The sequence below is a fragment of the Struthio camelus genome, chromosome 4 (assembly GCF_040807025.1).
Source record: "Struthio camelus isolate bStrCam1 chromosome 4, bStrCam1.hap1, whole genome shotgun sequence".
Taxonomy (NCBI): Eukaryota; Metazoa; Chordata; class Aves; order Struthioniformes; family Struthionidae; genus Struthio; species Struthio camelus.
This window is the reverse complement of record NC_090945.1, coordinates 80,923,605-80,939,392: the sequence shown is the minus strand read 5'-3', so window position 1 is coordinate 80,939,392 and position 15,788 is coordinate 80,923,605. Positions and strand designations below refer to the sequence as shown.

Below are 15,788 nucleotides of genomic sequence, written 5' to 3'. Positions count from 1 at the left end.
GATTTACCCGCAAACTTGCTGTTAAGGCCTTACTTAGCATTTTGCACTGGCATGTCATAAAGCAAGGAAAGGAATTACCATGGTCCCCATTTTAGACTGAGAAACCAAGGAACAGGCAGGGGAAGTAATTTCCTCCATGTCGTTCTACACATCAGCGCCCAGGCTGGGACTTGAAAGCAGATTGTCAGACCCTCAGGCCAAGCAAGTTCCTACTAGACTCTGTCATCCCTCTGGAAAGAACAAAATATCACAAGCTTTTTGGGACAGAACGGAGCAAAAGGGCAAGTAATGGGGATGAGTTGCTTTCAGCAGGGGGATGAATGGGAAAATGAAATGGGTTTTCCTGCCTTCTGTTCTCTATGGTTTTCATTGATTGTTTATTTTTTAATCTTTTGCTAATTAATATTCATCAGTCCTGCAGTAAAACCTCAATAATAATGAGGTATGTCTTTTGTACTGCGAGGTAAGCCCTGGACCTATGTGCACAGAGCTTAAAATTCTTCGTTTTCAGTGGGCACTTGCCACAGGACTTAGGCATGTTAATTAGCCAAGATAAAAATTCAGATATTATTCAAGAGTGAAGGGGTATCTGGAGTGCAGCCACCTGACAGCTTCTTTTATCACTGCAACGTCTCCTTCCTGCAGTTCACAGGGGAATAGACCATGTTCTGCAGTGACAGCCACTCTTTCCTGTACCCAGGCTCTGTGTTTTGTTACCAGGGCAGCCCTGAGACGGTTCTGAAACAAAACCAAGTGGCTAATGAAAGATGTAACAAACTCCTTGCCCGTTACAGCTCAGTAAATCAGGCTATTTGGGAACTCTTCTTTGCTTAGGAAGGGGTCCCTCTCTGTCTGGTGATACAATCTGGTCCCAGTCTGAATGCCGACACCGCTGCCCTGTGGGAATAGACTAATTCCTGAAAAGTAAGATCAAAGTCAGCCCTAAATTCTTTGTGTAACACACTAACTTTACAGGACCACAGAGAACTGCCAAAAATAAGGCACAGCCATACAGGTAGCCGTCGATCATCCTCTTGGCGTAGTCAGCTGCCTCCTCAAACATCTGGAGGTAGGAGAGCACCTCTGAGGCAATGCTGAGGATCCTCAGGAGGTAGAGGTTCGTTTCCCCCAGCACAGGCTCCTGTTTCTTCAGGCACTCACGGCACAGCCTCACAACCTAGGTCCGGGGGAAGCGGGGAGAGGAAGAGAAGGTCAGAAGCTGCCACACCAAAGCCCTGTAGTTGCACGGTCCATACCAGTACTGGAAGCTGAGTCAGCCCTTGAAAAGGCTGAGGAAGTTAGAAAATGCTTTTCTTTGTCACAAAACATCAGTCTACAAAAATGACTGGGGCTCAAATTCATCCTTTCCCAGGATTACATTCATAAAACTGCTAAGGAAGAAGTGAGGCCTTTAGTTCAGTGCTTAGGACCCAGGACAGAAAAGATGCCAGCAGCTTGCGTTTATCAAAGACTGGGTGCTAAGGAACTTACACTCCAACACCATTCACCCAGCCTCCTCTTCCTCCACTCTGGGAGGCTTCAGCCATTTCCCAAAGTAATTTCAAACCTTTAGGCTGTTGCTCAGCCTGGAGTGTTTTCCTGAAGCTGTTAGACTCTGAACAGAGCAATTAAATATTCCCTGGGTCAGAAAAAGAGGGAGAAAGGAAGAAATGACTCTATAACCTGCTAGTCAGGACATTAGAGAGCTGGTCCCTGCATCAGTGAATATTGATATAGTTCACATAGAGTGAAACAACTCTAGGAAAAGAGATGAGGACAGGAGGACCTGGCAGGACCAACTTTTAAGCTTGCCTTGTAACTCATGTTTTTCACTTGGGAGGCCCTTGGTTTCACGTTTATGTTTGAAGTGTGTGGTCATGCTGCAGGCAGCCCAGGAGCACAGCTGACAAAGCGGGTAGCCGGCCCTGTTTCATTCCCCATCAGCATGCACGCAGGGGGAGAAAGCAAAAGCCCAGAGACTCACTTCATGGTAAACTCCCTCCAAGCGGGCCTTGTTGATCTTCTCCAGCGTATCCTTGGAGAACTGGATAACCTCCTTCACTGTCTCTGCAGAGGGCTGGGGACAACATCAGGAAAACTGGTGAGGAAAATGTACTACCCATGGCATGCCAAAATGCCCCAGTTAAAGGGATACCTGGCCATCAGTCTGGGAACCCAGATCAGCTCAGTATGATGTTTCCCCATCACTACCTTAGTACCATTGGAAGTATAACCTGATGTTTCTCAGCCACTCCAGCCCTCACACTAAGTTTAGGTACAAATGGTCCTGCTACCAAACCCAGAGGCAAAATTCCCTCTCACTTCAGCTAGAACATCACTGGGCTCACTTTTCAAGCTAATGGCTATGAACCGCTGGCATATATAACTTGGTTTCTTGACTCTTCCCTTCACTTCCTCCCTGGAAAAGTGTCGTCATTGAGCCCGGCATTTGGGAGCTCTCAGGAGACACCAAAGGGACTGTGAAGGCAGGAGAAGGGGAACAGCCACTGGCCAGTGCATCTGAGGTGCTCAGGGTGCACGATGCTTGAGGGAACTGAGGCTCCTGAATGAGAGACTAGTGGAATAAGGGCAGAAAAGATTACATGTACTGATTTTTACCCACTCTAAGCAGTGCTGCCATGAGGCCTTCACATCACAAGATGGTTGACCTCTGATTTCAGCTGCGTCCAGAATGAAAAGTATTTTGCCATACCCCTCACAGAAGTTAGGGTTTCATCGTGTATTTGGGAAGACATGATGCACATACAAGTAGGCCTGATAAAACACTAATCAGGTCCTAATTAGCTGCCTCCACTCCGTCCATTTAATGCTGAAATATAAAACTGGCATACCCACCATCATCGTATATTTTCTGCTTTTCTGAGCCTTTAAAATTCACATTAGGGAAGTACTCTAGTTGTCATGACCACTGACAGCTTCCTTTCTGCAAATGGGAAATCTGAAATCAGTCCACAATCGCCTGCCTCCAGGACTGAGAGCTCGCAGGAAAAGCCCAGTCTGGGGACAGGAGAGAGTCATTTCACGGGCTCGTGCCCAGCAACCAGGCAGGACCTCAAGGTACGGATCTAAGGCAGGTAACCTCCACTGCAATGAAGGACGCAAAGATTTGGATTTGGGACAGCAGAACCACCCTATTGTCTTTTTCTCACATCTGGTCAACGAGATTTTTGAGGAATCTGTGAGATTTAGCTAGTTGGGAAAGGTTCTTGAAAGTTCAAGCTAGAAGGAACAACAATAGTTTTTCAGAGCTACATTTCCGCATGGATTTATGGACCTGTATGCATGTGTTATATTTGTGTTACACTTTATTATTACATATTATTAGACTGAAGCTATTTAGGTAATCAGATTTAAGCAGCAATTTGAGCAGCATTCATGATGTCCTAGTGTGCAGAGCACATTCAAAGGCAATGTTAACGTCAGTGCAAATTATACTGTTATGTTGTCTGAGTAAAGACTCCCAGAATAGGCACACTAAACACCACTCACAGCAGCTTTGTCAAATAAAAAACTCTCTGGCTTTCATGAGGCCCCTAATCCTGTTGCCATTATAAACAATGAGAGCTTTGCTACTATTTGGAAGGGGCAAGGGACTGGAGGCCAGAGCGGCTGTTGAGGATGTAAGCTGTCACTCTTGCATATATATATTCATAGCACTTTTTCCGCACAGCTGTGAGTGCTGCCGCTGTCGGGCAAGGGAGCTTGAATTCGGAGAATGTGATACAGCAGGCAGCAAGCAGACGTGCTCTGCGGGTGAGGTCACTCTGGATACTTATTGTCTGCAGATGGAGAGTATTTTTAATAGCTGAAATCATGCACCTTGCATAGTTGCAAGGGCGAGTTTTCTGTGCGAGCACTTAGGATTGTGGAGAACACTTACCCCGACAGCGCACGTGCTCCTGCTGCACGCTGCAGAGCCCCTCTACTGCATGCTCGCAGAGAGGGGACGGTGCAGCTCGCCGCCCAGACAAGGCTTAGTAGCCAGTATTGAATGAGAGCTGAGACTTCTAGAGGATTTATGCAGTCCGCTGCAGGAGGTGTTTGAAAATACTTATACAGAAAGTCAGATGAAAATGCTTTTACATCAGAGGACTGAAGTCTGGGGCAACTTGGCAATAAAAGTGGGGAGTTTCAGTAGTCGGGATTAGTTTTAAAATGGACCTTGATAAATGTAGCAATGGGATTATAGAACAGAGTCGTCTGCAATAGCAGGGAAGCCAGATCCAGCAAGCCAGGAGGTCTCTTCCAGCCCCCTATCCTACTACAAATGGGAGCTCTCTGACAGTTAGAGTCTGTTTTGCCAAACCTTTGCTCCAGAAAAGGTTTTACTTTTGGCAACAGGCAAGCACAGAGCTTACAAGGCAAGACGCAGCTTTTCCTGACTGCCACCTGTATGAACGCAGGACTGGGCTCGGCTCTCCTGTAACTGCGCTGAGCTGGAGGCTGGAGGATCTTGTCCTAGCTCCTAGAGCTGGGACAGAGCTCACTGTGCCTCTGCTGCCCGCAGGGCTCATCCCACATACCACATCCATGATGGCAGGTTTGCTTCTGCCTCACATCAGCCCCGAGCTGTACTGTCTGACGCTTATATATTAAAATCCTTCTCTTATAGGTGTCGTAAAGCTTGCAAGAGTAAAAAACCCCTACACTAACATTGCCACAGAGGAAAGCAGCAACTACTACAAAAAGCCGTTACATCCTTTGGCAGAGCAACCAAAAAGAAATTGGCAAGTGCTACTAAAATGCTCATAAACTGGAACTGCTGGTCAAGAAACACATCCTGAGGTTGAAAGCAAGACACCTCTCAATCAACGGCTTGTCAGACCTCCAAGACAAACCCAAATCACTAAAAAATGAATGGTCCAACATGTTATTCTTCACAGTAAGTCGGTCCAAAGCAGCCATGCACAGAGAAATGTCAAGCGATAACACAATTTTGCTATGACAGGCCTTTGCAAAGATAGACTGGAAGTTTGAACTTCTCAGCCTCACAGAGCCATTGTGATGGTACATGATTTACAAATTGTAAAGCTTCAGCAGCGCTGGTTCATCCTGTCACTATGAATTATCTGTAATATATTTTCTGTATTATTGTTCAGGACTTGGGTTCCCATTCATTTCCTCACAAAAAGCCCAATTTAAATGCCAGCATTCTGCTCAGCTCTAAACCCCATTTTCCAATATTTCAGCATTCTGCCTATTCATGGACTGCTAGGTTTACCGGGAGTTTTTATAAGCTTGGGGAAATGCATTTGGTTAGTTTTGTCACAAGAGAGTTAGAGGCAACTTTGGAGGGCTTTTTAAATGAAAAACTGTGCAGTTACTGCATTTAATATGTGGCATAGCAGGGATTAAACCGACCCCGCATGGTGTTCAAATTCATATTGTGTTCAGTTAAGTTTTAGTTCTATTCTCCTTTTTCACATTGGCGCTATCCAGTCTTCAGTTGTGTTGTACTTTTGCCAAAATCCAGCTCTATTGCTACTCAGAGCGTCACTGGGCTGAGGAACTACAGCTGCGCTCTCTTGCAGGGACATGACTTTGTTGTCTCTTACTGTATTTTCCGTTAACCAAACTGAGAGCCACCTTCAGCTAGCAGTGCGCAGCTGCCTTTGGGTTTGGGCATAGCTGCTGAGGCAGGACCATACCTTGTTTTCCCCTTTCACAGCCAGCATCAGGTCATCCTTGATCTGTTTCTTGCAGTGCTCACATGTGCAATCGAAATAATACTGCTTCTTCAGCTGCTTCCTCCGCTCCTCGCTCACGTTGAGGAAATCCACATAGGAAACGGTCAGCTCGTCCCCGGGAGAAATCTTGCTCAGTGCCCGCAGCTCAATCCTGCTTGCAAAAAAGAAGAGATGTGGGCTTAGAAAAGCAAAAGTGCAGGGCCCTAGCCGTTACAGCCACTGGGGCCAGTCCTGCTAACTGCCTCAGCCCTTGCCCTAGCACACCGCTTTAGCTCTCCAGGGAGGCCAGTGTATAGATGCACAGCCATTCAGCTAACTAAATACATAACTAAAAGGGTCACGATGTTTCTCCTGCCCCTCTGCCAGTCCTTAGCAGAGGATATACTAGAAAGTGAAAAGAGCCTGAACTATAAACAGATTGCGGCGAGATTACTTTATCTGGATGGGGGCTCAATCTAGACATAAACTTCTCTTACGTTGCAGGGGATTTGCCAGAAGAAAATCCTGAGATGAGAAACACACAAGCAGCATTACAAAATGCTGAGTTTAGACTTTGGATCTTTTTAAAGTACTGCTTGCACACTATTCGCACATCCCTGGCAAAACTCCCAGATCCCAAGCCCAGGCCGCTTTCGGTATCATTTTCACTCTGAAAAGTTTGGAGATATTCCCTCTGGGCTGCCAGATAAGAGATGCCTTTTCACGTATCGACACAAAGGCTTGGAAACAATCCTGTGTGAAAGGCCTGTTTTGTATACAGCCCTTTTGACCGGATGGCTATTGACATAAGGAAATTGCCAGTCTCTGTAACTGTACCAAAATTCACGGCAAACACTTGAAATGAAGACAGACCTGTTGAAAGCCAGATCTTTGCACCTGCCTCTCTCTCATGCCTTTCCCTGAAAAGGCTCTTAAATAATGTGGACACTCAAAATAATTCCCTCGCTGTTTCACTTTAGCAGGCTAAATCTCTCTCTCAGTTACTCTGGGTCCTCTGGCAATCAAGGGGGCACAATTGGCTGGAGAATTTAGCCAAAGTGGAAAAAAGCCCCATCGAATAGCAATTGCAAGGCGGTAATTTCGTCATGCATACTACGATCCACCTACTCCCCCCACCTACTAGTGGCTCTACCTGTTGCTAGAAATAATTCACTATGTTTGAGACTAGTGACCTTGGGCTGTCTGCTCAGACCAGTTAGGTTGGTTAAATGTATTTCTGCAGTTAGGCATACTTACGGGTTATCAAAAGGAAGCCCATCCCGTGGTTTGATCTCCCACTCTATCTTTGCACTACCACGTGGTACGTCAGTCTTGTGACCCCCTCGCCACATGCAGTGTGCCTCTCTCTAAGGCTCATCCGTGAAGCCAGGAGATATCCTTCAGATCAGGTCTGGGTATTTTTTGGAAAAGGCTGTCCAGTATAGGGAGCTCACTGCCCTGAGCGCTGCGGCAAAGCTGGTGGCTAAAAACCGCATGGCCGAAGGGAGCAGCGGGCAGAGCAGAGCTGCAGGAAGGTGGGGGCATGACAATGGCGAGTTGCTCCAAGACCTTCCCCCACGAGTGGCTTGATCCTCCTTCTGCTGAATTCAAGGCACGTTAGAGGTGTGCGCTGCAGGACAGACCTCAGGAGGACGGCTGGCTCCCTTCAAGGTGGGACTGTGCTTTTGGTGGAACCAGCCCAATGAAGGTCTCACCAAAGGCAGAGCCAGAGGCATTAAAAACACGTCTGTTGCAGGGGGGCACTGCCTGATTGTATTTCCACAAAGGGATTGTAATTCGCATCAGGAAACTCTGAACGCCAAGGGCGTAACGCTGAATCTTTCAGCCACGCCAGGGCAGCTGCGTAAGCTACTTTTGAGGCCAATCTTGACCTTCTCTTGGCGTTAGGTCACATCAACAGCATACTTCCTACTAAATTCATAACTAAACACGCCATCCATGTAAAGGGCAGCTAACAGTTCCGTCACGCCTATGAGAAAATGCCAGCCAGCCAGAGAAAGGTGCAACCAGCTGCTAGCTACTCCAAGGACACAGTGCATACAAAAAGAGCAATTTCTGAGGTAAAGGTTTTCATATCTAAACATTCCTTTTCACACTTAATGGGATCTTTGTTAAAGTGAGTCATGCAGAGAAGCCGAATCAAGCCTTTGACCTTTATGATGCCCCTGATAGCCTAAGCACAGTAGATGTATTTTAAGCAGCCATCCCTTGCATCAAGGAGGTCGATAGCGTTTTAGACAAGCCTGGACACACATGGCATATTTCAAACACTGCAGTTAAAGGGACACTGTCAGCTGAGAGTGGCTGGAGTAGGGTTTTATAACCCTCCTTCCCCGCTGCCGCTCTTGTCCCACGCTCCCTTTCCCCGCTCTATACCCCAAGTACCAGCGACCTGCAAAGACGCAGGTAGAGGCGCAGCGAGGGCCTGATAGCTCGGAACCGAAATTACCCGGAAATAGCAACTCCAGTCAGAAGTAAAACTCACTTGCCCTTTTTTACAGTCCTCTCTGTAATGCATGGAGTAAACGTCAATGGTGGAGAAAAGCGCTTTAGAAGTATTTCACCTCTTATGTGAGCCTGTTTGTTTGAAACTGGAGTTTTAAGACAACAGTGTCCCTTTAACTGGATCGACTATAATACACCAAGTGCAGTGAGCTAAGCAGAGAGTTTTTCTTTTTTTCCACACACGTTTTAGTGAATTCCTTAACAGGAGAGAAATGTTTGGATCAGGTAACAGTGGCATCATTAAAAGGCAAACCATTAAACAGCTATTATGATAAAAATGGATGAAATCTGCATCTTATGGCATTGCTGTTGTAGCCAACGCACTCAAAGGGCACTACTGGTTACGGAAGAAACAAGGACTATTTAGTATGTCAGTAACGCAGTCATTTCTCATCTCGTAATACGCAAGGTTTTATTTTGGGCTATACAAGATTAGCGAGACCTTGTTCTGACTTTCATGCTCTTGCCGTAGTCAGGGGAGGAGAAATGAGGAGTGGAGAAGGGAAATCTCGAAAAGCAGGAAGCAAGGGGGAAAAGGCAGGGAGGGAACTGGCAGTGGGGGAGCCACTCACAGTGAGTATCACCATCACGTTTTTAATGTACTACAAAATGCAGAGTTAAGTGAGGTTTGGGTTTAGTGGGGCTTTGCACAGAGGATGAACAGAAGTTCAGAAAACAGGGAAAGTGAAACTCTCCGCAAACAGGGGACTCCGTCAGGGTCCCTCGGTGCTGCTTGCGGCCTTTTTATTAACATGGGGCATGAGGGGTAGAGGCCAAGGGGAAGGAGGATGCTTACAACACCGACCCACCTCATCTGTGTGTGGAACATTGATCTTACAGCCTCATGACTGAAAGACAAAACAAACATCTGCAGTTTACACAGGAACAAGTACAATGGAAGAAACTGGAGTCTGGGTGCCTGGCATCGGGCACAGGGACACGGCCCCGGCATGGGGTACAGGGCTCCCGGTGCCTGACCCAGCTCTCGCTGCAGCCCAATGGCATAAAGAGCTCCCACTTCCACTATCCAGCTGCTGTAAGCGAGCTGCCTGGTGCTGGGCCGCGGCGCATTTGGGAGAGAGTCGTCCTGGCACCACACCTTGGGGAGTGCTTTCGACCAGCGGACGAGCAAAACCCTCTTCCGACGTTTTGCAGGCGCCAATGGGGCTAATTCTCCTGCACGGACCAGAAATATCTCCACTGACATCAGTACAGCCATGCTCACTAAAACATAACTTGAAACAGAGGTTAGACAGAGCTATTAGCAACCGTGCTCGGTGTGATGAGTTCAGGAGGTCCTCAAAGCCAGCGCTCTGCCTTGAGCACAGAGAGAGGCCCCATTCCCACCAAAGGGAACAGAGACAGTCCTGCTGGCAAGAGCAGCTAGGCTTTTCCACCAGCTTTTCACAAAAAGACAAGAAAGCTTCATCCTTTACCTGGCCAATTGCACAACATAACCAGACGGTCAAGGTTTAAAGTCAGTCAAAGGAAGCACACGGGAGCTTCAACAGGCTGCTGGGCAAATAAAATGTAATTCCTCTACTTACCACCCAGAAACTCAGACTTCAGGCTTGCTCTCACTGTTAATTACCTCCTCCACTTCCTATGCTGGTTTGAGAGGCTCTCCCAGTCCTCCCAGTATGGATTTGATCTGGGGCAATTGGATATCAGAGCACAGACTCCAGCCGACTTTCGATCAGGCCCTGTGTCCCACAAAGGTAACCATCCTAATGCAATTTTTTTCTCTCTTTGCTCACTCCCCAGCTGTGTGACAAACACTTTATTTATCAGATAAAACCGGCAGTAAGAATTCGAGTGCACAAGCAACGCGTTAGTTAAAGAAAGGGGGGGGGGGGGGGGGCTCTGGGGTTATCCTAAGCTCAGCATTAAGGTTTGGTAAACATAGGACTATATGAAATCTTCAGACTACGTGGGAAATTCGGAGGAAACACTGTGGCTGTGCAGACTTTAGGCAAGCAATTTCCCCCTGTCATCATCTTGCACACGATGCAACTTCCTGGGAGAGCAGCAGTTTATTATACCCCATCTGACCTGGAAGGAAGCTCCGAAGGGCAGAGCATCCTCCTGCTGGGCTGCCCCAAGCAAACGCACAGAGAGCGGCAGCCTCCACTCCCAGCTCTGCAGAAACGTCCCTGCACTTCCCATTGTGCCTCTCACAGCTGTCTCACGGTTGTCCCATGGATGTTTCCTTATGCGGCTTGGGTGAGAATGGGCAATGCACATGGGTATCCTGTATTTGTACCTGACTATGTTTTGCAAACATCAGTCACAATCGCCATTAAGATCCCATCGCTAAAGAGTTAATCAGTGATTAATAGAGATTGTACACTCTCACAAAGATGAGGATTTTTGTTAGGGATGGTTATAAACACATCAGCAGATAGTGATACATAACTGATTGCAAGCTTCAGTAATGAGAAACTCTTGGACTGTGGACTCGCCATACAATCTATAGTATCTCATTAACCATAACCATTCCTTTACAACTCATTAAAAAAAGCCTCAATATAGGGGTGTGACCTTAATTAGCTAATTGCCAATTTATCCATTTATGTGGAGACTGAATATCAAAACTCACAGAAACAAGGGAAAAACTCTTTGCGAGTTCACTGGATCTTGGGCCGAATCCTACTGATAAGTTCTATGTATTTGTTTAGTACGTCAGAACATAATTTTTAAAACAACAACCACGAGAGAAAAGAGCTCCTCTTTAGAAATAAAATTCAGATTTTTTATTTCTGAGCTAAAAGAGGAAGAAAAAAAAAATCCACTCACTTGCCGTTGTTGAAGATGACAGTGCAGTTGGGCCAGCAATCGTGGTTGACCTGGCAGAGATTGGGGAAGATACCCACACCAACAGCCTGCAGTCCTCTTTGGTCACTGAGGGTAAAGCCATTACAGTTGATCTAGTCCCAAAACATAAGCAGGAGCAAGCATTAAAAGAGAAAAAAATAATTCAGCTACGTTGTGGCATCAAGATTTCTCAACTGCCAGTGATTCTCTAGGAGAGGTACATCCATAGCATCCCACCTCCAAACTTTAGAGAGAAGTGTCTATAAGGTTATTACAGCATGGAAGTGTAGAACTAACATCTTTAGTTGGGACAAAACCTCAGAAGAGAAGTGATGCAGGACTCAAGCAGATGGACCAGCTCAGAGCAGAGGTGAGTAAACACTGCAGCATATTCGCTGCTAATATTCATCCTGGATGTTTAAGATAAATTTGACTTAAACCCATGCATGGCATTTCTCATGATCGCTTTCTGCAAATAATTCAGAAAAAGGTCACAGGAAAATGAATGTGAAGCAACTTAAGCAGAGTAGCTGCAGAAAGCAAAGTTCACACTTGTAAAAACAGATATCGGTGTCAGCAGTGAACCACGAGGGCTTCATTCAGCCTGGACACACATCTGCTGGCTGGCCCACAGAACTTATAAGAACCAATTACTACAGTTTGGTAGGAGCTATTATTATCATACGTAAATCATTCAGGGAATAGTTTTTACTCACAAGTATACACAACGGAAGCATTTGCAAAGGGAAAACGTGATAAGACACAGCAAATGAAATAACTCACTTGGCTGCTAATTGTTTTATTCCTTTTAACTGCTTTATTTCCATTCTTAACTGAGTCTCTGCTCCGTCCATACTTCCTGAACTCTACAAGGGCAGGCTACCCTGCTCACTAGCATATCAGTCTCCCTGACCCACTGGGCTGGAGTTTCTCTGCCAGGTCAGTACAGAGGGATGCTCTGAATCCTCCCAGCGGGAAGCTGCACGCCCAGTGTTTGGGCTGGCAAAGCTAATTCTGTGCCACGTTGGCCGCTGTAGAGGCACGAGCGGAGCATATCTCATCTCAGCTCGCACTGGTCCTCTGGGCAGTGTTGCTAGCCGAGGAGTTAGTGCACCCCTGGATACACCGATTTATACTAGAGCCAGGCAGAGAAACTCAGCCATAAGTGGTCTCAGGGGAGTTTCCTTTCTGCTATGCCGAGAATAAAAATTTACAGTCAAATCAGAAATGGGTATTATAAAATATATTTACTGCATTTTATCTATTGTGCTTTCATATATAGGTATGTATGCATATATCTATAAAGAACATATATAACTATATATAACTGGCATATATAGTGCAATAATATAATGAACACAAAATAGAATAAATGTATACTAATGCATATACTAATACTGCTATATTCAAAAATACGTACTGTATTTTAAGTATATTTACTAAAAATACATTTAAACAGATGTTCTTAGTTCTTCCAGGTGCAAAGAGATGCCCAACAGGACTTGTGATGTGAATGTAGTGCCTACAGTTGGGAAAGCCTTTTGCCCACATGTTTAGACAGCTAGAAATGTTTAAAACTTTGACCTTGCTGAGTCTCGGTTTCCCACATGGAAATGCAGGATTGAGGCAAGTGGGGAACACGGCAGTATTCAAACCACCCACAGTACCTGTCTGACCTGGCTGTCCCTGCTGCTACAGCATCTTCAAGACAAGAGGGGAGGAGAAACTCAGGCATCCTGGCCCGAGAAACAGCATACATCTAGGATCGGGTTGGTCTGAGACTTTCTCTGTGAAGCAGGCATAGCCTGCAGCTTTAAAAATAGCCCTTGCTTTGCTCTCCAGCCCCGCAGACCTACCACTCCAAATATGTGGGAGATGTACTGCATGCCAAACTGCTGGCTCTGCGGCGGCCAAAACTCAAGAAAACTCTCCACATCGGTGTGCAGCTCCTTCTTCTCCTCCTCACCAAAGTTGTCCACATGGTTCTGCAGGTCGTCAATGGAGACCAGGCAGCCCTCTGCCAGTCCACTGCCTTCCCTCTCCATCTTCCACATGATACGGGCTGCCAGCCTGGCCAGGAAAGACCCCAACACATCAATGCCACGCTCTGATAGTCCAGGCCAGGCACACCTCAACTCAGCAGAAGGGCCATCGAAATTCATCCCAGCCTGTGAGGCCAGGGATGCTGCTGGCCTTCCCCAACCCAGCTCACATCCAGGTGTCCCTGTCCCAGTTAGGCCAACCAGGTCTTATTTCCCAGCCTTTGGGGAGAAGTCCTGTCTTCTCCCACCATTTTCAGGCCAGCTCATGAGTCAGAAAGACAGGCTTATGGAGCAGTCCCTTGGGGCTGCAGCTCACCTGATGTTTTCGGTGGGCACCTTGCCATGTCTCTTGATCGCAGAGCACTCGTTCTTGTGGTCCAGCCAGGCCGCTCTCTGGCAGGTCCGGTCGCAGTAATAGGCGAACTTGCACTGGCCGCAGCGGTGGAGTCTTTCCTGCCGTTTGAAGCAGGTGTGACAGATGATATGAGTCAGGCTGGAAGGACAGAAGGACCCATTAGCTTGTACCTCAGAGAAGGGCTGCAGAGCCCAGCACCCCAGCAAGTTGCCAGCTCCCCTGAACAAAGGTACTGCTGGCTTACAGCCCCTGAGCTCCTCACACCTAGTGAGGATGGGACCTCTCCTGTGTTTTTGGGAGGAAGAGGAAATGTGCCATGCAAAGCCCTAGCTTAATCGTTGTGTGTTTTCCTAGTGCTGTTGTTTTTCTCTTTGGCTATGCTGAAGAGACAGATATGTTGTGTAAAGCGGGGAAGCAATAAAACACTCCCCTGTTCTCAACCCTCTTGTCTGCAGCTCATCTGCTTCTTCTCAGCATCACCATTGTTAATAGGATTTTCAGTTTGTTTTTGTTTTCTGTCTGGTCCTTGTTGAAGTATCAGCCACCCGTTTGCTGAGCAGAAAGCAGATGCTTAATGAGTCTATTGCTTAGCTGAACATGAAGAAAAATGTGAAGGCAAAGAGCCAGATTGAGTGCTTTACCCTCCCACAAAGCCTCTGAGTTTGGCTGAACAGAAACCCATGCAGAGCACTGATGCTTTCCTAGGCTTCACATACGCCATTGCACAAAATGGAGCAGCAACCACCACCATGCCTGAAAGACTCAAAAAGCCACTGAGCTAGAGGGACCAAACATGGGCACATGAGGACAAAAATATACATCAAATACTCTGATAGTGAACAGATCAGAGGTGTACCATAATAAAGAAGACTGATAGATTGAGGTGGTTCCTAATAACATTTTCTTCTGTGTTAGCATTTTCTTAAACTAGGCGCTTGTCCTGACCACAGCCAACCTGCTCTCTCTCTCTGCAGGGGGAAACCCCATGTTTGCACTGCTTGAAATGAAGATAGGTTTCCATGGATCACAAAGCAACTTTGCTTGTCACTTATTTTGCCACTGAGCCAAGTCCTTATCTATATTGGTGGCATCGCGCCAACTGCAACTGTTCTGTGAATTCTGTGGATTTTAGACACCATTCTACAAAGTTGCATGTTCGTGTGGTAGGTACGGCTTGCAGCTCTCATCAGGTTTTGTACATGGGATAGAGAGAAAGCTCCAACCAGGCAGAGAGCGACCAGCCTATGTAATGCTGCAGCAGCCTTTCCTGTGCACATCTCCCGAGAGTGGGGGTGCTGAGCCCTCCCTATGGCGAGCTGGAGCACAGGCCAGATCCCATCAATATCCATGCGCTACAGTGGGAGCTGAGACAGTTCACACAGGGAAACCTGCACGGACCCATCTAAATGTAGAGGGCTGAACGCAGAGCTGAGTCCCACCCTGAGTGTACCCCTGTTGGCCTCCGGCCCTTGGTTCAGTGCTTTCTTAGTGTTTCCATAACACAAAAGGAAGCTCATCTCAGTCATTTGGATTGGACTTTGGAGTGGAAGAATATCAGGATGACCTTTAACCATGCTAGTACAGGGGTGGCTAACCAGTAGCTCTTGCTCTGAACGAGCCATGGGGGAGTTTGTGGGGCAGTTCCCACTGCAGGGTTTAGTCACCAGGAAAGCAGAAGGGCTGGGAGCCTTCAAGGGACTCCTGGACAGCATTTGGATTCAGCAGCATCCCCGGCTGCGCTCTGCCTACAGGGAGGAGGGAGCACCTGTGGGGAGATGCTGTCATCTGCTCCTTCTTTTGGTGGTGGCATGTGTCTCCTGGCTCTCAGCCACCAGGAGGCAGCAGTGCAGAGCCGGAGGTCAGGAGGGTTCAAGGATCTCCTTGTCCCAGTGACTCCAGGTAGATGCTCAGGCAGATGCCACTTATGTTAATGAAGATCTGAGGGACCTTCACTACACATGGGAAGCCATTCAGCAGGCCCCTGAGCACCACCACGAAGGGCTAAGTGGATTTGCAGCCTTCTAGAGGTGAACATGCAAAATTGAACAGCTGAACGCAGAGCAAAGGTGAGTTCTCAAGAGCTTGCAGGAGCACTGTCTGGGGAAGGAGCTGGGATAGGCCAGCTGGAATGCCAACTTTAAGGAGAAGTACTTGCATTTATGATCACCGTGAGATTTTATTAATGAATCCAGGGAATCTTTAATCTTTACAAGGCTAGTATGTTGCTAAGTTAAGAATATTAATGATTTTGTGCTGGTCAGCGGCCCCTGAGCGTGCCACCCACAGGTCTGTTGTTAAACATTAAAGGCAATGAGCACGGTGCCTGATGTGATGATGCGACCTGCTCTCAGGGCATAAAGTCCC

General features: G+C 47.1%; 1 protein-coding gene across 1 annotated transcript in view; it reads right to left on the bottom strand.

Annotated features, from left to right (window-relative positions):
* The window catches only part of SMYD1 (SET and MYND domain containing 1), a 30,743-nt gene that overhangs the window by 3,021 nt on the left and 11,934 nt on the right, over positions 1-15,788 (bottom strand). Inside the window, exons 5-11 of the mRNA XM_068943731.1 lie at positions 13,386-13,562; positions 12,884-13,097; positions 11,010-11,140; positions 9,023-9,061; positions 5,670-5,859; positions 1,985-2,077; positions 1,014-1,177 (exon numbers count right to left, since the gene is read on the bottom strand). Of these exons, the coding sequence (XP_068799832.1) occupies positions 1,014-1,177; positions 1,985-2,077; positions 5,670-5,859; positions 9,023-9,061; positions 11,010-11,140; positions 12,884-13,097; positions 13,386-13,562 (1,008 nt within the window). The remainder of the gene's footprint in view (positions 1-1,013; positions 1,178-1,984; positions 2,078-5,669; positions 5,860-9,022; positions 9,062-11,009; positions 11,141-12,883; positions 13,098-13,385; positions 13,563-15,788) is intronic.